We start from the raw sequence: 14,894 nt of genomic DNA, 5'->3' as shown, positions 1-14,894 counted from the left end.
CATTTAATGACTGTAGTTGCGATGATAATACACATGCATCATAGATTTTTAATTTCATTCTAAACTACATGTCTTAACCTTTTCCCCTGCCCCTACAGTTTATAAGACACACTGAGATCAAACTGCGACTGTCACAGACAGACAGCAGCGATTGCGTTATTGAATGGTAAATATATATAAAAAAACACACACACCCAAGTACTTTTTCAGCTGTAATTGCATTATTGCATACTTTTTATTGACAGTTTTGCATTTGGAGAGGCAGGGTGACAACGGAAAGCTTGGTAGCCTATTACTTAGATACGTTTTACATTTTTGGAGGGAAACGCTTGTGTTCATGTTAGCATGGGTAGCATGATCATGTTAAGACTATGAATATCATTTTACCACAACAGTGGATGAACAATTGATATATGTGTTTGAACAAGAACAACAGGAAGAACAAAGTAAAAGGGACGGACAAAGTATTAAGAACAGTGTATGGAAAAAGTGATGTGTGTTAGAACAAAACAAAGTAAAATGAATGAGAAGGAGAACAAAGAGGGTTAGGGTTAAACAGAAAAAGATGAATTCAGCCAAAAAACACAATTTGATTAATCTAAAGTGTAAAACAATCTTCAACACAGTGCCCTTGGACAACAAAACATATGGTGGGGCAAATAAACGATAAATTAAATTTTGACAGAGTGGGAGACTGAAAATGATTACTATGATAAATATTAAAACCATTTTAGTCAGGAATGTGAATAACACATTTTGGCCAAAACAAATTGTTGCTTACCAATACAGTGGCTGAACAATGGACACCAAAAAGTGAAAAACAGAAGCATAATTGTGCGAACAACAATTGTGGGGGGGTTTGTTATTTACAAACAACTATTTATAAAAAAGCAATACTATTTACAAAAAAGGGGTTAGGGTAAGCAACTATTTACAAAAAAAAACCATCTGTTTCGGGGCCTGAAGATCGGTCCCAAGGGCAGCTGAAAACCAGTCCAGACAGGACTGGTGATGGCCACAACAACAATCCTGGAGGTCCAGCATGACCTGTTGAGACAAGGGCACAAATTTGTTCTCAAAAGCCGCTTCACTCAAGACTGCCTTGAAAACACATTTTCGTCCATTCGTCTGAGGAACTCTGTCCCAACACCTGTAGAGTTCCAATATGCACTGCGCGCTGTCACCAGCAACAGCCATGGCTGACATATGAGGCTGAATAAAAAAGTGCTTTAAAAAAAAGTGTTTATTTTGTTAAAAATAAACATTTTGGATTCATGACCATGTTTTAGGCTCATCCTTCATTCACTGCTGTAGAGTCGCCTGTTCAGTAGGCTATTATTTTTTTAAGACTGAATCAGGGCTGCCAACATTTGAGTTCAGCTTGGAGTGAGATTTTTTTTTTGGTGAACCGAAAAAAGAAACGTTCATGTGTTACAAATGTATTTAACATATACGGGTTTCCCATTAATGTACCGGGCGCTACAGTGGAATACGCACATACACAGTGTACCCGCGAATCTTACAATGAAGGCTCGATAATCAGCTCACAGCATATAAAATGACATGTATAGGTGTAAGCAGAGGTAAAGTGCTATTTTACCAAAATATTGAAGTTAAATGCATCAACCTGGTGCATTTTGAGAGCAAAATGAATTGATGGATACATCTCTCAACACCCATATGAAACAGAACTGTAAACTGATTTTCTTTTTCTTTATGGATATTTTACAAATCACTCACCTTTTTAACTGTATTCTTGTTTTACTGTCATATAGTATTGCATAACTGTTTTTCATTTACTCTCATAAATGGTGACCAAAACGTTTGAGACCCACTGAGATAACTAGACTAAAGTTAACTACCTAAACAGAGAGTCCCTTACCTCACTGAACTGTAGTTATCTCTCTCAGTCTGACAGGACAGAGGTCTCCCTCTCCTTGTTTTAGAAACAGCTTTTAATATCCGTTAGCGCAGTTAGCTAATCAGATGATAACAACAACAATGCAATAGTGAGTTTGGTAGAAATATACTGTATAATAGTAAAGTTATTTAAGATGATGCCATATTTATTGAAGATTTTACATTATAAATATTCCCCAAAATTATTCAAAAGCATATTCTTCCAAACTCCTTACTGTAGTATGACACACAGGAGACTATTGATGTGTGTAGTGAGTTTGGTACTAATAAGATGTATAATAGTGATTGAATATTATTGTATTCTCTTTTTTCGGAGTTGCACTTTGCAGACGGTCCCTGAGCACTCGTGTCATCTCCGGCTGCGGATAGAGACCAATGTAATGTGCCCAGCTCGGAGGACGGCGCGTATTGGCTTTTTTGATCAAAATGTGATAGTAGTTCGTTGTCAACCTTTACCACTGCACTTAGGAGACGTCATTTGTGTCTGAATAACGTTTTGTTCGAGTTATTGATCCGTGAAATCAGAATCTCCAATAATATCGTTCCAACTTTACTGAACTAAGCCAGAAGACCGTCTCATTTCGTAGACCGCTCGGTTTGCTGTTCCTTCACTTAATTTTTATATACATTTATTTTGGACGAAAACTTAGCGTGAGGAAAGGCAAGTGTGGCGTGAGTGCGTGAGATATGGGTTAATTGCGTGACTCTCACGCTCAATGCGTGAGTGTTGGCAGCCCTGCTGAATAATACCTTTGAAGAACAATCATTAAACTAGTGTGTATATTACAATACAAAGGAATCTATCCTAGCATGCCATCAAGCATTAAAAAGTAGCGCTAGGCTAGTTGTACAGTACATATGAGTTAACACAGAACAGTACAACCAAAACTAAGTACAGTCAACATGTCACATAATGAAATGTTAGTATATCCCAAAATTCAATTAAATATTAAATGAAATATATATCACAAACGCCACCTCATTTCTACTAGTGCTAGCAGTTAAGTCATATCATACAGAAAAAGCCGACTAAGGATGGCTGACACGGTCAGGTTCAGCAAATAAAAGCCAAAATAACAACAAAAAAACATAATCAATCTAAATCCTGCTTGTTAGTTACCCAGCATCATTGATATATAAGCTGCTAGCGATTCATTACTGAAATCGTACCTTCAAAGCTGACGAAGTCGCGCTAGCTAACTAGCAGGCAATGCTAGCAAAATTGGTTGTAACAACCAAGATAAAATATAGATAATTACGCTGTGCATATACAAATGAAGACCAGTATAAGCATCATAAACGGCCTCTGAGACAATATAGACAGTTGACAATTCAAAAGAGTTCGATATTTCAGCAACTTACCTCTGGAACTAATCGACGCGCCGTAATGTAAGTGAATGAGGTCCAACGCCCAAATGACAATATTTGGAACTATTTCGATGTCCATACCCCAGAAGTAGGCGCCGCCATTTTTTACAACGGAGGTCTATGGGAGTGTCCTAACTCTTATCTCTCTAGGGCTCTGATCAGAACTAAAGAGTTCTGATTAACTAAGAACTGAAGTTCAAGTACTGCGGTGTGAAAGCGCGAGAGAGAGGCAGGCCCAATCTCAAACCACTCCCTCGACCCTACCCCCTCCGTGACGGAGTGAACTCCGTCTGTAGCCACATTCGCAGCTCAACGAGGCTCCCTCCTGTCAGGTGGAGGGAGTAAATACAGCAATATGGTCTAGCTGCGGCCGCGGACAATACATGACACTACACTTCACGCCCACCTGACACAACACTACGGTGGCTGAGAGGCACTACCGTTAAAAACGAATTGACGACACTACACGACAGGAGGAGAGGTTTTGGGGTTTAGGTTTGGGTGGGAGGAAGGAAGATTAGGATTAGGTAAAAAGGTAGGGAGTGGTTAGGGTTAGGATGGGGGGAAGGGAAGGGTTAGATTGAAGGGAGGGAAGAGAACTGCTATCCGGGAAACAGGATGCAACGCGTCATCTGTGAAGCTCCGCCCACATCGAGCTCATTGAGGCACTGCACACTGCAGTGAGGGGCTTCTCGTCCGCGGCCGCAGCTAGACCCTTCTCAGCCACCGTAGTGTCGTGTCAGGTGGGCGTGTCGTGTAGTGTAGTGTACTGTCCGCGGCCGCAGCTAGACCCTTCTCAAATACAGCGGCAAGCTTTGGGACGGCCTCCCCTCTCTCCGGCAGAAACAGGAAATGCCGTAACTGTATGTAACAACGGTTACAAATCAGCATCTCTTTGACAACAAATGTAAATTAATAACTCAAATAAAACTCCAAACATCTTTAATTGTGTTCTTTTTTGTAAAGCTCTTTTAGTTTTAAACCTGATGTTTATAAGCTTCTTAGTTTTTGCAACAGTCTGTAAACATACACAACTTTATAATAAAATGCACACATTTACCTTTTTCTAGACTAAACACAGGTATGATCCTAAATTAAAACATATGAGGTTATCATGAGGTTGTTAACATCGCAGTTTATCAGTGGATGTTTGCTGGAACTACTTGTTAACAGCTTGTTTCCTGACGGACACACACAGCAAATGCACCTACAAGTTGGTTTGCCAACCGCCAATAAACACGAAAGAAGAAGAAGAAGACACACACAGCGTGACTCCGGTCAAGTAGAGGCCGGTTTCAAGTCAGCACCGCTGCAGACTCGCTGTTTGAGGGCTTGATAGCCCACTCCCCAAGCCCCCAGGAAGTGCGCCGGACTCTGAGTAGAATATTCGTTGTGGCCAAACGACGGTACGACACTTCCTTTAGGTTTCTGGGCCCGGAAACACTTTTTCCCATTGACTTACATGGGGAAAGAATGGTCTGTAAATCGTTGGATAATTTTTTAAAAACTAAATAAACCACCCAGTATGAACACTTGTATAGCCCTTATTAAAAACATTAGTTCCTCAAGTTGTAAAAATGTGCTAATAACATTATTCTGAGAGTTATATCCCTCTGTATTATGAACGCGCATCTAACTCACGGGACCGCGCCGCCCGGCACGTTCATGTTACGTGTTCAGCAGGTTCAGCACTACATGCGTTTATGGCCCCGTCTCAGGTCGGTTAAATTAAATCCTTGCTTCCCTCACTTGCGTTGTTTCCCTGTGTTTAGTCCCTCCCTCCAGGGAAGCATGGAGGGACGCAAGGAAACCACGAGAAGCAGGGAAATGAGTTTTAAGAGCAATGGGACGTCCTTTCCTCCGGAGCGTCACGTGAAGCGACGTCCGTTTGTGATGACGCTACACAGCTGTTCGTCTGACAGCAGCTCTGTCCCCGTTATCTTCACAAACACCCCTGCCACACATTTACTGACATAAACATTTGTATCATCTGTTGTAGACAGACCCGGCGCCAGAACAAATCTAAAGGGAGGGCATATTATTTTCATGGGAGGGCACACAAAACCGTCATGTGCTTCGGGCCAGCGGCACAAAACAGCAAGGCCAACAGCATTGCGTAAAGAGACACACTTATCGCAAATACATACACAAATAAACGGCAACATAGAAACCACTTTTGAAACACTGTGTGCGTGGCAGCACAAACACTGGTAAATCACGAGCAAGGCACACTGGGTAAGGATGGCAGCTTCCTCATCGTTGCACTCAGAAAGAAATAGACGGAGACGATGAACTGTTTAGCCCGCCTTGGGCATGGTTTATTTTCCTATGCACTGCACTCGGACATGCTGTGGAGTGAATCGAGTCACCTCTGAGAGGGAGTTGGTTGACAGCTAAAAAAGCTATAATATCAACGACAGCTGACACGTAATAACGGTTCCGTGCCAGCTGATCTGCACCAAAATACTAATTTCCTTATTTGTTTCGCGTATCTGTCTCTCTCTCCACAAACTCTCACATGAAATGTGTTCTTTTGATGCGGCATGTCTTAGCAGTCCTTTATCAGTCTGTAATGCGTGTTTCCAGTCGCAAAAACCTTTGACAGTAAAAGCCGCATCAGATGAAGACGTATTTACTTCAAACTGTCTACAGGGGAAACAAAAGGCTGCGTCTGCTTTTAACGAATATTCAAGCCATGGTCTGTTGTTGTACCATGTAGCGGCAAAAGTGCGCTTCTTTCCTGAAAACAATCTCCCTGGATAACGATCCAGTTTCAACTGGTTGGGTTTATTAACCCCGAGATCATCTGGGGCGGTGTGTCTTTGAGCAGTTGCTGGCCCAATAGTAGCCTACCTGTTGATGTGCTGCAAGGTAGCGTCTGTAGTGGAGGCACCGGCACGGAGGAGGAGGATGCTGGCGGGTGTGGTACAGGGTGTGGCAACGCAGGTGGTGATGGTAGGGGCACAAGGAGCTGTGCCTCGGAGGACAGCGTTGGTGGCGGTCGCCTTGATGATTCAAGGATTGGGCTCGCTAACTCAGCCCCGGGGTTTGCCGAGGTCAAGCTTGTGACAATTAAGGCGTGCTGCTGCAACGGCAGGTGCCAGCAGCTGCATCGGCTGCAGTTCTTTCATCGCTATTTCGTTTTAATAAATCCTTAGACCTTTTAAGCCAATTTTTGATGTCCATTTTGTAATTCAAACAGAAATGGGAGTCTACACAATGGACAATAAACAAATCCAGAATAGGTGGCAGAGTGTGACGCTGTGATTGGTCTAAATGTGGACGAATCACAAATCACAACAGACACATGCATTTATTTGCTGTAGCCTGCGATTTTTTTTTTTAGTTACTATCTGACATCACATACATCGTAGCATAAAAGTTCACAGTTTATTTATAATAAAAAAAATAAAAAAAATATTGTTTTAATTTTTATAAATAATAAAAAACGTGTTTATTGGGGGAGGGCAGGAATGTCAAATGGGAGGGCCTGGCCCTCCCACGGCGCCGGGCATGGTTGTAGACCCCAATAAATAAAATCAAATAAGAACTCATTCTCAAAAAAGATAAACGCCATTCTTAAAATGTATAAACGAACAATAGTTTGATTAATATTGATTAGAGTGCACAATAGAAATAAAATAATTGAGAGAAGAAAAATATATATATTATCTATCAAAACCCAGTTAGATTAACATTCATTGGATTGCACACTTTGTTTGTTTGTGTGGATATGTAGCACATTAACATTTTAATAGCACTTAATGACTGACTGAATGGAAATGACAGTAAATGAAAATATAAAACGAAAAAAGTGATCATGAAAATGTTTCCAATAAATGAATAACATTTTTTTTTTTTCCGCTGGGGTATTGCTCTCATGTCAAGAACAAGAAGCATGAGATCAGTGCATGCACTGCATCGTCCAATCAGTGAGCGATACAAAGTAAGGGGGCGGGGCGAGTATCTGAGGATTTCATCGGAGGATGGACTGGTGGTCCCTCGATTGTCGCTCCTCGCTCCTCAATCCTCGGTCTTTCGGCAAAAATAAGAGCCATGGGACGGTACTCAAGATGGCGCAGACAAATCAACTTCCGGTGAGACCGAGGACCGAGGAGCGAGGAGCGAGGAAATGAAAATAGTGGACCTGAGACAGGGCCTATCTTTACCCATGGATGCACAATAACAACGGACCCATATCGTCTCACTGCCATCCCAAGGAGCTGTAATAATGGATATATTGCACATGTTTGCTGTAATTCATCATTTGTAAAATATTATACTTCATGGGCTGTATGATTAAATCTTGTACCGTAAATGTTGTATTAAATAAAGTTAATATTATCGACGTTAGATTAACGTCCCTGTAGCTTCTTATTGCACTAAGAAGCTTATTACACTGTATATATATATACGTATATATATATATATATATATACAGTGCAATCATTCTTTCATGCTAATGAAGCTCTGTTGCTTGGATATCACTAGATCCTGTTACAGAGTGATATATAATTACATAACGATTTATGTGTACATTAGCATAATTACTAGCTAGCCGCTAGCTGCTAACTGCCGCCTCGTTAATATCAAATCCATCATAAAAACAAGCCATTACCAGGCTGTCATGAACGTGCGGTGCTGTTACGTGTACGCAAATTGACGTGATTGATGTGAACGAGCATTCTGGTTAAAGTTGCGCATGCGCTATGAGTGCACATACGGGTACTTCTCAGGCATGCCGGGTAATCTGTGACGTTTCGCTCTCAAAAGTTGGGCCATTTTATCATCATGCGCCAATGAGCAACTCTCATAGGAATGAATGAGGCCCCGCCTCCCACGCTGTATCCAGTTCTTATTATACATCCATGCCACTCCCCCTCCACACTCGTTGGTTTGGAACAGCCCTTAATATGGCGGACCCTCCGCGTGAACGGAGGGGTAGGGTGTAGGGGTAGGGTGTAGGGGTAGGGTGTGGTTTGTGAATGGGCCGCAGAGAGCTGCCTGCAGGGACGCGCTTTTCTGTAAAATGTGCAGACATTTCCCCAGCCCAGGAGCTGAAGGTGCATTTACGAGGGATGGATATGTAGACAGGAAGCACCTGCGTAGCTCGCTGGAGAGACATAAAAAAAGCGAGGACCACTGCAAGTCCATGAGCAGGTTTGAATGATACAACCTATTGTTGCTGTTACCTAACCCAATTTGTGTTCTGTGAAACTGAAAAGGATATTACATTGTTTTTATTACTTTCGTTGCAGTTGTAAATATGTCTTAAATGTAATCTAGGTTAACTTCCTGTGTTATTTAGATATTGACAGGATAATGTGACAGGAAGTTGTTGTTGCTATGGAAACAACGTGACGGAGAAAAGGAGCGGAGATTAATCTACATATAAAGACGGAGAAAGTAAAGGATAACGTTTATGTTTAAGTTTAGCACCCCCCAAAGAGGCATAACGTTGGTATTAACTATAATATAAACATGTAGGTTGTGTCCTAATTTGTTTGTATGCTGTTTTGTAGCTTTGCTGGCTGTTTACAGTTAACTTTTGGTAGTATGCTAAAGTGATTCTAATACGGATGGAGCCTAAATGTATTTGTTATTTGTGTGTCTTTATAGCTCTTACGTTGATATTGGAGATTTCAATGAATTCATATCATCAGTCAGGTCTTTGACCATTATTCGGATTGAAATGCTACAACGATGCTTGGCAATGGGCATTATTATATATTATTATTATAGGCCGGGCCTACTTTAAAGTCATTTTTCCCCCTGGAAAAAGCTGGCCCACCCTATTTTATACAAGCACACCAGAAAGTACATTTCTGCCTACGCTACTGGTGTGGAGAGGTGAGAAAATGACCCAGATCCTTTTCTCAAAGTACCATCAATGTCACACTGTTACACACATTTCAAGTACAAATCCTGTAAGTGTGTTAAGCGTATACAAGTTTACAACACATATAGAAATCATTAAGTAACTAAAAATACATAATTTATGTTGAGGTATTGACAAATCACGTATGTATATACATATATATATATATGTATATATAACAAAACGGCACGCACGTCAGCATTTAACAAGTGTTTAGTTATTTACACGGTTTGAATTTGGAGTCTATCATATGAATGTAAACAAATGAATTGCTTCATGACTGTTCATGAAAAATATGAGCAAAGATAATGTATTTACCAGCTGAAAGTATCCAACACTCAGTGCCTTTTCTTTTTTCTTCTGAATTCTGTAACACATGTCAATTAAAGTCAGCCCCAGGAAAATGTCACAACTGCTAGCATTTTGAGGAATATGTCAATACTGTGCAGTACACTTACCCATTTCTGAGTTTCCCTACAAAAATAGACGTACAAATGTATCAAACTACACTTAGATAGATGGGTTCTTTCTTTTTTACAAAACTGTACTATTATTGTGCACATTTCTTTTGCAAGGAAAATGTATCACTTACCACTTTCTTCTTCCCCGTGTGTAGATTTGGTCGATTTCTTCATGTCTGCTGCCCTGATTCAGTCAGGTGTGGCAACTGTGAATGAAAAAATAATAATATATGTAACAGTGTAAATAATGAATGTTTGTTTTATTAAATCCTGTTAAACTGGGACTACAGCCATAGTTTTGTCATTTTTATTTTATTTTGAAAAGCCGGAGCCGGAAGCTAGTGTTGCGCTGAATGTGGTGCATTTTGGGAAACCGTCAGTGTTAGAGGATTCTTAGCTTTGGGTGAGTTGTTGTTCTGTTCACTCAGTTGTAAATATAATAATAATTGTGATCTACATGTACTATTCTGTGTATAATCTATCTGCATTTATTGGTTATATTTTATGTTTAGCTAAATGTCTTTAGATTCCGTAGTGTATCACTTTTTTAAAATAATTGTACATAAACTGAGAGTGAGCCGTTTTCCAGCTAACTAGTTAGCCGCTAACGTCGTGGAGTGCATGTGGCATTTATGTCACTGATGTGAAACTTTACTTTGTAGAGCAACATCTCACTGTACTGTGGCTAAACTGGATCTGTGTGTCTATTCCATGGTTGCAGGTATGTTTATTTTGAGCTGTTAAATGTTTTTATTGAATACTGTTCATCTAAGTAATTTGATTAATCTTTATTGTCACAATTACAAACTAAATTGTTTTATGTTTGTAATAAATGTTATTGGGTTTCTTCATATTTGTATTTAGAATCCTTTTTCTCTAAACAAATGATACCACTATACGATCACTGTAAGAGTGTTAGAGGATTCTTAGCTTTGGAACAACATCTCACTGTACTGTGGCTAAACTGTGGATCTGTGTGTTTATTCCATGGTTTGCAGAATAAAAGCTGATTGATATCTCAAACTGACTCCGGTGAAGTACAAGAAAGCAACAGCAAAGCAGGACCCAAGTGTCACCATACTTGCCAACCTTTAGACCTCAGAAATCGGGAGCATTTCAAAATGCAAAATCGCCGGAGCTGTTAGATTAACATTAACATGCTTATTGTAGTTGTAAGTGCACTGCCTTGCGGCCTGTAGCACCGTCCTTGATGGAGCATATGTGTGGGCTGGACCTGTATTTTACAGGAAAGGAGTGAGCAGAGAGTAGAGTAGTTGTCGATTCTTGTTCTGTTTTCTGTGAATATCTGCCTCACCCTCTCAGACTTTGAGTTGCGCACGCTACTAAAGAGACGTGTTACCATGGAAACCAAACAATGGTGTAGCTGTATTAAAGTCAGAGTGGAATCAGTCGTGTGTAAATCTGATTTTGTCAGAAATCGGGAGAAATGCGGGAGAAATATGACCCCGGGAGGAAACCGGGAGAAGGCAATGAAATCGGGAGTCTCCCGCGAAAATCGGGAGGGTTGACAAGTATGAGTGTCACATATACATCGTGTGAATGTTAATCAATGGAATCCATGGTTTGGTGGGACTCAACAGAACCAGGTTTTATGACAAATGTATGTCCACATAGACCTACAATCAGGGTATGAATTTCACGGCGGTCTGACCGTTATGCCCCTCAATAATTGTACGTCCTACGGCCACCATGGCCTTTGTGCCCCATACACTGCTAACATCTCAAAGTTGCTTTAAAGGTTTCAGAGCAGTGGTCTGGTCTCTGAACTGCATTATGCTGCGTTCACAACGGGGTTAACTAATCGCTGGAGATTCTCCGCGGCTGTCAGCTGTATTTACTCCTGTCATTCAAACAGGACACGCTGGAGAGGGGGCGGGACTTATATCCATGTAGCTAAATACTGTGGTAGAAACCAACTACAACACAATTGGGTCATTCTCAAGCGGCAAACTCTGGGGAATAGCCGGGACGCCAATACGGAAGTGCCACACATTGCAGTTCATATATTAGCCGATAGGCGATGGCTGCAGAAAGGAGCAATTTCCATAGATCCCATGTTAAAATGCCCAATTTTACAGCAGAAAAAAACATGTTTCTACCCCTGGCTCCATACATTTTATTATCGATATAGTTAGATTCCACCTTCATGATTTTTGGATCTGTGAGTGAATTGTTTTCTAACACGACCCTTTTATTTACATTAGGTCTTAAAGTTTTTGCATAAATTAGGGCGTGGTCACATTGAGTGACGGCTCTGTGAAGTGACTGCTGCTGCTAGCTTCTTGTCTCTCTGCTACCTGCTCCGTGAAGCTAGCTACTAGGGGTGTAACGGTTCACAAACATTTCGGTTCGGTACGTACCTCGGTTTTTTGGTCACGGTTCGGTACATTTTCGGTACAGCAGAATTTTTTTCCACAAAACAAAACATTTTTTGTTTGTTTTTTATTATTATTAAACTGTAAATAATGTATTAACTCAAATAAATACAATATATAATAAAATAAACATTAAGGTGCAGAATTTCGATGAACTGAAATAATCTGTATTTGAACTTTACTGTACTCGTACTCACAGAACATAAACTATTAGTTTGGGGTTTTTAATTATTATTAAACTGTGAATATTCACTCAAATACAAAATATAATAAAATACACATTAAGGTGCAGCATTTTGATGAACTGAAATTATCTGTATTTGAACTTTACTGTAGGCTACTAGTACTCACAAAACATAAACTATTAGTTTTGGGTTTTTAATTATTATTAAACTGTGAATATTCACTAAAATAAATACAAAATATAATAAAATAAACATTAAGGTGCAGCATTTCGATGAACTGAAATAATCTGTATTTGAACTGTACTGTACTAGTACCTAAGCAGCCAGTTTGACATTATGACTTGCTTGTCATTGTATTTTCATGTTTTTTTAAAGAAAAATGTACTTGTCACATCGCTTGCCGAAAGGGCAGATCTGCTGGCACTAACAATGTCTCCTGCTGTGGAGAACACCATCTCGCTAGGGACAGAGGTAGCAGACTTAAATATTATGAATATGTCTTTATTATCAGGCTATGTTCCACAATCATTCAAAGTAGCAGTGATAAAACCGCTTCTTAAAAAGCACAACCTCGATCCAGAGGTTTTAGCCAACTATAGACCTATTTCTAATCTTCCGTTCCTCTCAAAAATTATTGAGAAAGCAGTCACAAAACAGTTGTGTGATTACTTAAAAAACTATGATTTATTTGAAGATTTTCAGTCTGGCTTTAGAACACAACATAGCACAGAGACAGCTCTGGTTAAAGTCACAAATGACATTCTAATAGCCTCAGACAAGGGACTTGTCTCTATTCTTGTCTTGCTCGATCTTAGTGCTGCATTTGATACTATCGACCATGATATCCTATTGCAAAGACTAGAGCACTTAGTTGGCATACAGGGAACTGCTTTAGGCTGGTTTAGGTCCTATCTATCTGAACGCTCTCAGTTTGTACGTGTCAACGATGAATCTTCCATGCAAACCAAAGTTAGCCATGGAGTGCCACAGGGCTCAGTGCTTGGACCTATTTTGTTCACACTATATATGCTTCCATTAGGCAATATTATAAGGAATCATTCTGTAAAATGTCATTGTTATGCGGATGATACTCAACTATATTTATCAATCAAGCCTGATGAAATTAATCATCTAAATAAAATTCAAGACTGCCTCAAGGACTTAAAAACATGGATGACCTTACCATTTTTTGATGTTAAACACGACCAAAACTGAAGTTATTGTACTTGGCCCGAAGAATCTACGAAACAAATTATCTAAAGATATACTAACTATGGATGGCATTAATTTGGCCTCCAGTGAGACTGTAAGGAATCTTGGTGTTATATTTGATCAGGATTTATCCTTTAACACTCACATAAAATCAATTTAAAGGACCGCCTACTTCCATCTACGTAACATTGCAAAAATCAGGCATATCTTGCCTCAAAACGATGCAGAGAAAATAGTCCATGCATTTGTTACTTCAAGGCTGGATTATTGTAACTCCTTATTATCAGGGTGTACTAAGAAGTCAGTCAAGTCGCTTCAGCTGATTGAAAATGCTGCAGCTCGTGTACTTACCAGAGTTAGGAAAAGGGACCACATTACTCCTGTTCTGGCTGCCTTACACTGGCTCCCTATAGAACACAGGATATAATTTAAAATTCTTCTTCTCGCCTACAAAGCCCTTAATGGGCAGGCGCCATCTTACCTTAAAGAACTCATTATACCCTACTGTCCTACTAGGGCATTGCATTCCAAGAATGCAGGGTTGTTGGTTGTTCCTAGAGTCTCTAAAAGTACAATGGGAGCCAGAGCCTTTTCTTATCAAGCTCCACTTTTGTGGAATCAGCTTCCAGTTTGTGTTCGGGCGGCAGACACCCTATCCGTTTTTAACAGTGCGCTTAAGACCTTCCTTTTTGATAAAGCTTATAGTTAGGGCTGATTTGATTCAGCCCCTAGTTTTGCTGATATAGGCTTAGTTTGTCGGGGGACATCTTACTTCTTCCTTCTTTCTGTCTATACCTGTGTACTCTCATGTTCCGATTAACCCAGCTTCCCTAAATCTCTTTCTTTTTGGTGTCTATATACGCCGGGATCCGGAGTCATGGATGATCCTGCGGTCCTGTGTCATGGATCTTGAGTCGTGGCTGTGGTCCTGGATCATAAGTCCTGGATGGATATCCTCGTGGATTCATCTTCCTATTATACACACATGCATTTCCAAACATTTGGACTACCTATGTTGCAAATGTATTATCTTTTCAATTTACACACGGCATCTATTGCACGTTTGTCCGTGCTGGGAGAGGGATCCCTCCTCTGTTGCTCTCCCTGAGGTTTCTCCCATTTTTCCCTTTAAACTGTGGGTTTTCTCTGGAAGTTTTTCCTTGTACGATGTGAGGGTCTAAGGACAGAGGGTGTCGTATTGTCATACTGATATTCTGTACAAACTGTGAAGTCCACTGAGACAAATGTAACATTTGTGATATTGGGCTATATAAATAAACATTGATTGAGATACAGCCAGGTAGCGCTTTGCTAACATGGCAACATAAGGATATTTGGCGTTTGTAGTAGCTTTGGCTCGGTCTAAACTTTTTGCGAGTGGTGGAGGCTTAAATGCTAGTGGGATTTGGGTTTGCACTTCAGTCTTTTTTCTTTTGGTACCGTTGATATTCACGTTCGGGTGATGCCTTTTCTA

At 40.2% G+C, this 14,894-nt stretch overlaps 1 protein-coding gene and 1 long non-coding RNA gene across 3 annotated transcripts in view; both read right to left on the bottom strand.

Moving 5' to 3' along the window:
* abcb11a (ATP-binding cassette, sub-family B (MDR/TAP), member 11a) overlaps nt 1-14,894 on the bottom strand; it is a 39,606-nt gene that overhangs the window by 9,675 nt on the left and 15,037 nt on the right. The window contains exons 2-4 of one of the 2 annotated variants that reach the window (XM_079666675.1): nt 9,759-9,833; nt 9,625-9,640; nt 9,485-9,533 (exon numbers count right to left, since the gene is read on the bottom strand). In XM_079666675.1, coding sequence (XP_079522801.1) covers nt 9,485-9,533; nt 9,625-9,640; nt 9,759-9,801 — 108 coding nt within the window. In that variant the 5' untranslated portion in view covers nt 9,802-9,833. Of the gene's footprint in view, nt 1-9,484; nt 9,534-9,624; nt 9,641-9,758; nt 9,834-14,894 lie in introns of those variants that run through there. The other variant, XM_079666678.1, reaches the window with a different exon arrangement.
* Nucleotides 200-3,629, bottom strand: LOC307030344. Its single transcript, XR_013805627.1, has 2 exons — nt 3,283-3,629; nt 200-1,047 (listed from the first exon to the last, which is right to left on the bottom strand). It is a non-coding gene; the product is annotated as an uncharacterized lncRNA (long non-coding RNA).

This window comes from Notothenia rossii, assembly GCF_949606895.1.
Source record: "Notothenia rossii genome assembly, chromosome: 2".
Taxonomy (NCBI): domain Eukaryota; kingdom Metazoa; phylum Chordata; class Actinopteri; order Perciformes; family Nototheniidae; genus Notothenia; species Notothenia rossii.
The sequence above is the reverse complement of the archived record's forward strand: the minus strand, read 5'-3'. Positions and strand labels throughout refer to the sequence as shown.